This window comes from Mauremys reevesii, linkage group 8, assembly GCF_016161935.1.
Source record: "Mauremys reevesii isolate NIE-2019 linkage group 8, ASM1616193v1, whole genome shotgun sequence".
NCBI lineage: Eukaryota > Metazoa > Chordata > Testudines > Geoemydidae > Mauremys > Mauremys reevesii.
In genome coordinates, this window is record NC_052630.1 from 51,718,455 (window position 1) to 51,729,329 (window position 10,875).

Here is a 10,875-nt window from a genome sequence, read left to right on the forward strand (position 1 = left end):
GCTTCGGTGGAGCATCCGCAGGCATGCCTGCGGGAGGTCCACCGGAGCCACGGGACCGGCAACCGGCAGAGCGCCCCCCGCGACATGCTGCTGCCGTGCTTGGGGCGGCGAAATTACTAGAGCCGCCCCTGGGTCTATGACCGATCTTAGACCTGCGAGAACTCAACAAATTCATGATAAAGCTGAAGTTCCGCATGGTGACCCTGGGGACCATCATTCCCTCCCTGGATCCGGGAGACTGGTATGCCGCCCTCGATATGAAGGACGCGTATTTCCACGTCGCAATTTACCCGCCGCACAGACGGTACCTCCGTTTTGTGGTCGGCCTTCAACACTTTCAGTTTACTGCGCTCCCGTTTGGCCTTTCTACAGCTCCGCGTGTGTTCACGAAATGCATGGCCGTAGTCGCCGCCTCCCTCCGCCGTGGTCAGGTACACATATACCCGTACCTCGATGATTGGTTCATTCGAGGGACTTCCCAGTCGCAAGTGTCGCAGCACCTGCGCATAGTCAAAGACTTCTTTGGGAGCCTCGGCCTCATGATCAACACAGAGAAGTCTACTTTAACACCCACACAGAGACTAGACTTCATCGGAGCGACTCTGGATTCCAATCTGGCCAGAGCCTGCCTCCCACAGTCACGTTTTCAAGCGATGGCTTCCATTATTCGAGGTCTCCAAACCTTCCCGACAACGTCGGTACGCAACTGCCTCAGCCTGATGGGGCACATGGCTTCCTGCACCTCCGTAACCAAGCACGCGAGGCTACGCCTCCGCCCCATCCAATCTTGGCTAGCTTCAATATACAGGCCGCGCAGAGACAGCCTGGACTCCGTACTCACCATTCCCCAGGAGGTCCTGGTCTCCCTAACCTGGTGGTTGAACCCCACCATAGTTTGTGCAGGGATACCATTCCACCCACCGCAACCCTCGATGGCTCTGACCACGGATGCATCATCTGTGGGTTGGGGTGCCCACCTCAAGGGCTTCACACTCAGGGTCTTTGGTCATCTCAAGAGCTGGTTTTGCACGTCAATGTGCGGGAGCTGAGGGCAGTCCGTCTAGCATGCCAGGTGTTTCGAGACCATCTCCATGGCCGTTGTGTATCAGTGTTTACGGACAATACAACGGCCATGTTTTACATAAACAAGCAGGGCGGAGCACGCTCTTCCCCCCCTTTGTCAAGAAGCCGTTCGCCTCTGGGACTTCTGTATAGCCCACTCCATCGACTTGGTAGCGCACTTTCTCCCCGGAGTCCAGAACACTCTGGCGGATCACCTCAACAGATCCTTCCTGTCTCACGAGTGGTCGATCCGCTCGCACGTCATCCATTCGGTTTTCCGGAAGTGGGGGTTTCCCCATGTCGACCTCTTTGTCTCTCGAGAGAACAGGAAATGCCAGGTGTTCTGCTCATTCCAGGGCCGCTCCCCGGGCTCCCTCTCAGACGCGTTCCTGATTCCGTGGAAGAGGCACCTGTTCTATGCCTTCCCACCGTTCCCACTCGTCCACAGAGTCCTTCTCAAGCTCCGCAGGGACAGCGCCCGCATAATCCTGATTGCTCCAGCGTAGCCGAGGCAGCACTGGTACACCATGTTGTTCGACTTTGCAGTGGCAGACCCGATTCCTCTGCCGCTCTGGCCCGATCTGATAACACAGAACTTCGGCAGGCTTCACCATCTGGACCTGCAGTCTCTTCATCTCACAGCGTGGCTGCTGCATGGTTGAGCCAGTCTGATTTGCGTTGTTCTGCCTCGGTTCAGCAGGTTCTCTTGGGCAGTCGGAAGCCTTCCACTAGGATGACATATCTGGCCAAGTGGAAGCGTTTCTCCTGCTGGTGCACCCAGCATAACTTAGTGCCCAGGCACGTACCTGTTCCTGCTATTCTGGACTACCTCTGGTCCCTGAAAGAACAGAGCCTAGCGGTCTTGTCCATAAAGGTCCATCTGGCAGCCATCTCCGCCTTCCACCCAGGGGAAAATGGCCGCTTGATCTTCTCTCACCCTATAGTCTCAAGGTTCCTCAAGGGCTTAGAACATCTGTATCCTCAAGTCAGACGACCGACTCCTACCTGGGATCTTAACCTGGTCTTAGCCAGACTTATGGGTGCCCCTTTCGAACCACTGGCCGCCTGCTCGCTACTGTACCTTTCCTGGAAAACAGCCTTCCTCGTCGCTATTACTTCGGCGCGACGAGTATCTGAGCTTCGGTCCTTGACAGCGAATCCCCCGTATACGGTATTCCATAAGGATAAGGTACAGCTGCGACCACACCCCTCCTTCCTCCCTAAGGTGGTGTCTGCCTTTCATGTCAATCAAGACATCTTCCTCCCAGTCTTTTTCCCGAAGCCGCACACATCGCGACGGGAACAACAGCTGCACGCCCTAGACGTTCGCAGGGCTCTCGCCTTCTATATCGAGAGAACAAAACCCTTCCGAAGGTTACCTCAGCTCTTCGTAGCTGTGGCAGATCGGATGAAAGGCCTACTGGTCTCATCCCAACAAATTTCATCTTGGGTGACATCCTGCATCCGTACATCTTATGATTTGGCTCATGTTCCTGCTAGCCACCTCACCACCCATTCTACTCGGGCTCAGGCTTCATCTGTTGCCTTCCTGGCCCACATTCCCATCCAGGATATATGTCGAGCAGCTATTTGGTCATCGGTTCACACCTTTGCCTTGCATTACGCATTGGTTCAGCAGTCCAGAGATGATGCAGCATTTGGCTCAGCAGTCTTGCACTCTGAAACATTTCACTCCGACCCCACTGCCTAGGTAAGGCTTGGGAGTCACCTAACTGGAATCTATATGAGCAAGCACTCGAAGAAGAAAAGACGGTTACTCACCGTTGTAACTGTTCTTCGAGATGTGTTGCTCATATCCATTCCAAACCCACTCTCCTTCCCCACTGTCGGAGCAACCGGCAAGAAGGAACTGAGGGGCGGTTGGGGCGGCAGGGGTATATATCCTGCGCCATGGCGGCGCCACTCCAGGGGGCGCCCTGCCAACCCACCGAGTGTTGCTAGGGTAAAAATCTTCCAACGAGCGTGCACGCAGCGCGTGCACACCTAATTGGAATGGATATGAGCAACACATCTCAAAGAACAACAGTTACAACGGTGAGTAACCATCTTTTATCCTCAGATTCATTCTTCCGACTCTGAAATAGACAAACTATTCCTCTATATCAGGTCATTGAAAAAGGTTTTGAATATTTTTACTTGTCTGACATTGGGCTCTCAAATTGACTCTCCAGCTGATGTGAGATCTCACTATGCTGAAGCTTCTAGATACAGATCAAAGGGTAAAGATATTAAGCAGCTGGATCTCTTGGGGAATAAGATTTATTCCTCAGCCACAGTGTAGATGAGGAATAACAGCTCTCTAAAAGTGCTGGCAAAATATGACTTCCTCAGATAGAACAAGCTGATTTGTTCTAGATCTGCTCCTGGAGTATATTAGCATTTCCTCCGCCTTTATAGGAGCAGTGTCGTCAGCACTTCCCATCTTCTAGCTATTAAAGAATGATGAACAACGCTGCTGGGCACTTCTTCCTCTCCATTATTTAGGGAATGCCTTCACAAAGATATGAGATTAGCATATTCCATGAACATGGCAAGACTTGGCCTTGTCCTAGTCTCTGTTCATTGGAATTCCATAAACTGGCACCTTCAGCTGCAAAGGCCTTGCGTCTGTCTCCAGTAGGCTTGTTAACTTTAATAAATGTTAAACTCTCAATTGTGGCCAAACCACATTATGTCATAATTCACCTATAGATATAGACCAGAGCCAAATCATGTTATAACACATTTTATAAACCATACTGCAATCTAATGTCTGCCTTCTCTGTATATATGTTTCCTATAGTTGTAGTTACTCTAGTGCTGCTTGACTGGTTGTATTTACCCTTTTTTCTTGTAGAGGGGAGAGGTAAACTGAACATTTTAAACTTGCATGGGGTGGGTTCTGAAAAGATGAAATATGGAAAGCCAATTCTCAAAATAAAAATCAGCTGTTACTTGTGTTTTTGTTTTAGGTTCCTGCCAACTTGATGTCTTTTGAGTAAAAAGCTAATTCAAAACATGAAAGAGAACAATTTGATGAACTGTTTGTCTCATAATTTGAGCATGACGTCCTGAAGAAAGCGTGCCAGCTATAAATTTATTTCTGTGCCAGAACAGAACCTAAAGACTCAATCTCTAAACGCTGGAGTACTAACAGTTTGGGGAATGGATTCCCCTGAGTGAAAAATGGAGTCGCAACATGAACTGCCGTGGACCATGCTTCTTAATATTTTCTGAACTGACCTGTGGAAACCACTGCCTTAAAGAATGAAAGGAAAACCAACATGAAACACCAAATAGTGTGTGTGAAACTAATGGCGGTGCTGTGCTTGGGTTAAATAGGTTGTAGCTAATCTGCATTTCTTTTAACTTTATACTAATTTTTTTTGGGGGGGTACCACCTTTTTAGTATTCTTTAAAAAGGGTATAACCATATTCTTAAGGGTTGCATCAACATCTGGGTTTACTCTAAGGATATAGCGGTACTTACACATTCTAGGGATGGTGTTTAGACTATACTAGCAGCCTTCAACTGGAGCTTCTCTCAGGCTCACTTGATCTGGAGCATCATTAATTTTCTCAGACCTAGACTATGAGAGCTGTAACAAATGCAACTTTTTTTGTTTGTTTGTTTGTTTTAAGTACTAAACTTGGTAACCTTAGTACTGTATAGGAACCTTACTTCCTGCCAGTGGCACAAAGGCCACTGTGTTTGTGTTTGTACAGCACCCTTTTTCTTGTAAGCAGGATTGTGATACATGCTTGTCTAGTTCCTGGTTGAAGAATAGTCTGTTTTGGGTTTTTTAAGTGGGAGCTGTGAGGTATCATCAGGTCAGAACTGAGTGTTTCCTTCCCATTGTATTTCTACACTGGTTACTTTCCTCCATGTGATGGTTCCACTACACAACAAACACTGGATATAACTCACAGAGATGTTTTACTTCTCTGGAGAGATGTTTCCCTAGGTACAGTTAAAGGGAGGGAAAAGCAGAAGACCCTCTCTCAGGGTAAGATGCTTCAGAGAATCAGTTTTATAAGACCTCTTTTTTTACAGTGTTTGAGAGAGACAATGTCAGAGTTTCCATATTTTCATTTTGAAAAAAATGGTTTTAATTATCTGTATTGTTCAAGATTTAGGAGCTCGAACTATATTTGCAATTTCTAAAGAAGTTTAATCTAGGAAAGAAAAATAGGGTGGACTAGATAATCAAAACCTTTTTCCTATATATGAGTAATTTTTTGTCACTAAATGTACTTCTTCAAAAAATTTAAAATTCCAAACAGGAGGACAAATTTGCTGTGTTCTATGCATTAGATTTTCATTCGTGCCTTATTTTGGGTTGTTTTAAGTTACTTATTTATAGTCTGTTGTACACAAAGCCCTATTTAAGATTCGGAACATTGATCTTCATAAATATGGAAGAAATTCCAATAGTGTCCAGGAAAACTTCTTGAAAAAATAGTAGGTATTCCACTGAGATTGTAATTTAAAAGCAGTAAATAAGTTTACAGGTGCACCTCTAGATTTTCTAAAACTATCCAGTAGTCTCAGGTAATGAGTTCTCTTGATAATCTTGGGGGGGGGGGGGGAGGAGGATTCCGGAGGTGGTAATTTGTTTGGTAATGTACATTTCATTTACTAAATCAGGGTAAGGGGATAGAATTTCACACATTAAAGTTCCCAGAATCAATATCACATTTTCTTAACAGAAATCATTAGTTTGTGACTGATGAGGCAGAGGAGGAAGGTTGCTGTCCCTATTGAGAGAACAAACTAGCATAAAGAGAGAACCATTCTGGGGGAAGAGAGAGGTGGAAAGTTGGGGCATTTCCAAATGTTACTCTGTGAAATCTGTTTTTAGTATAAAGAGGATATAGTAGATGCACACTTCTGTGTCACACTTATACAATTTGGTGTCACTTTGTATATCTTTTTCTGTGGAGAGTGAATAATCAGTTCTGATCCTGAAGTAGTATATCCTGAAAGGAGGTTGCTCGTGACGAATCACTTTTCAGTTCAAACATCACTTAACCCATGTAGGGTGTATAGCAGACACAACATCTTAATAGCCAACAGTATTACTGTAATAGATTTTGCACAGCTTTAGTTTTTGTTTTGCATTTTTAAAATTACTTAGTGTGTGTTTCTTCTCAAAAGTGTTTTTTAACAAAATGTGTGTACTTTTTTTAGGCATTGTGTATGGTAACCCTGTGGATTTTGAATTTTTTTAATAAGCTAATTTAGATGCATCGCACGTTAACTATATCTATTCTTATGTTAGTGAGAGGAAACATGAAACTGGGAGCCACAGCCTGACATCACACAGCTTTGCTAAAGACAGAGTCGGGTCAGAAGGTGTTGTTTTTGTTCTTTGAATTTATCCAGCTGTATTTTCTTCTGTTTTTATGGTACATAGAGTAAGATGGGGAAAGCAGTGCTGAGCCCTTGTCAATAGTCACCATTAGATGAACTGTTGCCTGTAGCTGCTCTCTACCTATTTAGACATCATATATCATTTTGATCTTTATTTTTCTAGCCTCAAATATCTCATTTTTCATGGGAGAACTGTTGAAAAAAGAAGCCTCTTAAAATGTTTAGCAAGAGTAATAAGAGAGAATGATTAATGAAAACATCTTTAGATACTTAGTACTAGAAGTTCAATATCTAGTTCTGTTTTATCCTGTTAGTGTTTGTGACAAATCTGAAGGATTACTGGAATTAAGACTTCACATCTTTTGAATTGGAAGATTTTTAGGGAAAAGTGATTTTTTTTTCTCCCCTGAGAGGAAACCTGTCACAGGAAGCTTAAATAGAATGACAACTCAAATCAACTATGAAGATCACAGTAATCCACTTCTCTGTAAAAAGTAGTAGTTAAACAAAACGTTTAAAGTAGTAATGGGAAAACAATACAGCAGCCAGATATAGACATGTAAGGATGCACTATCCAGAATGTCAGCCAGTTGATTGTGTTTGTCTTTGGTTTATCTTGCAATGTTTTTCTTTAGTTTTTACTTTCAGTAACTGTTGAAATTTTGCAGCTAACATTCATAACTTTATTTTGTTGTATTTATATCTTTAGTTGAAAGAGGTCTCTTGAGATGTCTTGCGGAACAAAAGTTCCATTATTACAGGAATGTGGACAAAAATAGTTCAGAGTAGATCTTCCTGGCTGGGTTATATGTAAATATTGATCATCTGCTGACTGGTATACTACAAAGGCACTTTTTTCACAGTTCACTTCCTACAAGATTTTTAGTTTAAATACCAACAGAGAATCCACCCAGTTTAGAGAATTAGTTGTGGTGATACTAAATGTAGTGCACTTCTAATACATCTCTGGCTATCGTAAATTGAAGTACTAAATGCTAACTTAATGTTCACTTTCTAACTTAATGCTGTTTCTTTATAACTTCAGCTGCATTTAATCAAATGCCTTCCATTTCAGTGTTCTTAAAGAGCTATTGTTAGTCACAATTGATTTTACAAAATGGAATCTATACAATTTGAGTTAATCTAGGCATGTGCTTCATTTTACTAACCATTTCTTGTGGAAAATGCCATTGAAACATTGCTCAAATTACTCTGATTCAATGTGCATTTGAGTTAAGTATGTGCATGTGCCACCTGGTTTTAATATCCAACTTTTAACTCTCCTACAAGGAACTTTTCAAAGATTCTAACAAGCAGGTCTGTAAGATCTGAAAAGGAAAAAGGTCACTATGCTGAAAATCGTGGCAGGGCGATCTTCACTTCCTCAATTCTGCACTCTCTCATGTGGTCCTTTTGGGGAATTGACTATTTGTTAACTTTCCCTCTCGGAACTCAGATGTGTTATCAAAGAAGTTGCGGCAACGTTGTTGCTGCTAGCAGTACATTTGCTACTGAAAATGAAAACATATAAGAAACAAACTATCAAGGAAACACGAAAGAATGCAACGCAGTTACATCAGTTTATTTTTGTTGATTGATGTTAACTATGTAGTTTAATGCTAGTTTCCTTGCCACATTTTAAGTGCGCTTATTTGCAATTAAATTTTTAGAAGACCGTAATCTTCCACTGTTAATGAGAAACGTAAGAAGGTTGTCAACTAGAAGATGCTTTCCCTTCCAACAGAAGTAAATGTAGCTTTGTGCTGCTAAGGCACTGTGGGTGGTTGGGTCCCTTTTGATAAAACGAAAATTGTGTGGTGATGTTTTTCTGGCTCCTGCAGTGGCATTTTTCTTCATTCTCCTCCTCTGGTATTTTCATTCACAAGCAGTAGAAGTCCTAATCTTTTCCAGCCATGTTAGTATACTGCCTGCTCTAAGCTTCAAAAGACTAGACCTGGTACTAAATCACACCAATGAGTTGTTTGTTCTTGCTACGAGGTCAACTTTTAAGTGTCATTATTTAAATACCAACCCTTTCTTTTTTTCTTTTGCCTTTCCCTAAAAATGGCTTGTGTCTAAAGTAAACAGATTTGGTGTTTGGGAGAGTTGTAATTGAAGGAATCTGTATAAATGGGTACAACTGAACTTCTTTCTGGTCATCATCCAAACTTTTGTGGGGAGGCAGACACTTGGATCTGAGAGAGACTGGTCAGTGCCTTATTGTCAGTTTGAAGTCCAGTTCTATTATTCTAGAGCTGAAAATACAGTCACAGCCACTGGACCAAATTACTTTCCCTGATTTCTGTAGTGTGTACCCTCTTTCCCAACATTTTTACTTTTCTAACAGAAGGAATTAGTCAATTTTGGTCTGTGTAAGATAGATATGGTTTAAATTACTAAACTGTTTTTCTAGGTTTGGTAATTTTTTTTAGCAGAAGTAGCCATTGACAGATTTGTCTGCAGCTTTTATCAGAACTGTCTAAACCATCTTGTAACAATTTTTCTTTAAAATATGAAACATTTGTAATGTCAAGCATAAGAGGGGGGGAAAAGCAACAAGAATAAATAAGGATCAGAGGGCATTCCGAGTAATTTCTAGTGTTTGTGAACTTTAGTTCTCCTAGCTAAAAATGAGGATTCTCTTCCTTTTTATTCCCTTGAAACACTATACTGTACAAATGTGAAAGGACTATACCTACCAACTTTTTGTTAATTTAGAATAAATATCAAGGAGAAACCTTAAAAAAAACTGGACAAACTGTATATTGTAGCTTTTCTTGACATACTTTAAGCTCATTTGTGCAGGGGTTGTTTGTTCTATTTCTAGTGTACCATCTAGTGAAAACTAAGTTTCCCTACAAGAGATGTGTGAGCTTTGAAACATTAAGCTTTGAAGCACATAGCTTTGGAGGGAGAAATTAATTAATAAGCTTTCATACATTGAGGTTTTTTTGCAATGAAAGCCACATACAATAGAATATTCATTTTCTTCTAAGACATTATGGTAGAAAACAGAGCATTTCCTCTGCAGTGTTTTTAATTTCAGATGTTTTAAAGGAAAAGCATAACCTAGCACAGAAATGATCAACCTTAAAGGGTTCTTCAGTGACAATTGAAAGGATTAGTCCAAGGTGAAGAAAGCATAATTTTGAGTCTAGCCATGCATGTTACAGAACAGAGTTGAGGATTTTTCTCAAGGACTATTGCTATAAAAAAAGTGCCACAATGAGATGGAGGCTTTTGCATATCACATCGTGGTAGCTAATTTCTGGAGCTTTTCCTCAAACAGCCAGGAGTAACATAAACATTCAGTTTCTTCTGTACACTTGATTAGCATCAAATTTACCTTAGTGGAAGAGGGATATGGCCTCCAATTCCCCAGCAAAGCTCTTGCCATTCCAAAACTCCTCCCAAATATGGTCCAAAAGTAGTAAAAGTTGACCAATTAAATAGGGAAAGAAAGGATCTTTAGGGTTCACCTGTTTACAGAGCCCTTGACTCCTTGCATACAGATAAATACACCTATTCAAGCCCTACTGTAGTAGTGCAGAGGCTGGGGAAATCATACAATCTATAATAATCCAGGAAGAAAAAACAAAGATTGTTTATATGATAAACACAAGCCATTTTTAATGTTATTCTTCCATGTTGACTTGAGATGCTATAGTGATAGTAATTGCGCTATGACCTCTATGAGTGACGTGCAGTTAGACTGTCTTCTAGCCTTTCTTCTTTTTTTTTTTAAATACTTTAGTGTGGGTGTGTGTGAAATTGTGTGTTTGCATAAGCTAGTTTAAAATTACTTTAAGTACGGATTTCAGAAATCTTTCCTACTGAAATAAATGATTTAAAATGTGGATTTGTGTGAACTATTAGTTTATTTTTCATAATCATATTGATACTGCAACCACTCTCGAGCACAGAATTTGGTTCTTTCCAAATACATTGATGCCTGGGATCAGCTGGAATTTGTGTATTATAAGCTCTTTTCAATGGACTTGTGAAGAACAGCATGAAAATAATAATATACCACAACAAATGAACACAATAAAGAAATCAGTAAACTAACAAGAAAAGACAGTTAACTGAAAAGAGCTTTTATTTTATTAATTTTTACTGCTCCTTCTGTTAGCTGCCAGTGAGCAAATGCTTTCCCACCATGCTATTCCCATACATGTGCTGTCTGTTTTTATCAGAGTTTTCTCTTGATTTCTCCATCCTCCTTTGCCTGTAGACTTTTCCTTTAAAGATGAGAGAAATTAAATTCATTGCAAACACAGCCATTAGTTAACATGTTTTATTCCTATTACTTCAATAAGAAACTGCAAAAAAGGTAAAAACTGAGCATGTGGACAGAATGTTGGTAATGTGCAAAGTACTTTTTTATTAGTCCTTGGCATGGCATGTCAGCGTTCTGTGCCTTTTCACTGTGTTACATC

General features: G+C 41.5%; 1 protein-coding gene across 5 annotated transcripts in view; it reads left to right on the top strand.

Annotated features, from left to right (window-relative positions):
• RALGPS2 (Ral GEF with PH domain and SH3 binding motif 2) overlaps positions 1 to 10,293 on the top strand; it is a 310,247-nt gene extending 299,954 nt beyond the window's left edge. For all 5 annotated transcript variants that reach the window (XM_039483899.1, XM_039483897.1, XM_039483900.1 and 2 more), the window contains one exon: positions 4,035 to 10,293. In XM_039483899.1, the coding sequence (XP_039339833.1) occupies positions 4,035 to 4,064 (30 nt within the window). In that variant the 3' untranslated portion in view covers positions 4,065 to 10,293. The remainder of the gene's footprint in view (positions 1 to 4,034) is intronic.
• Positions 10,294 to 10,875: the final 582 nt, after the last annotated feature.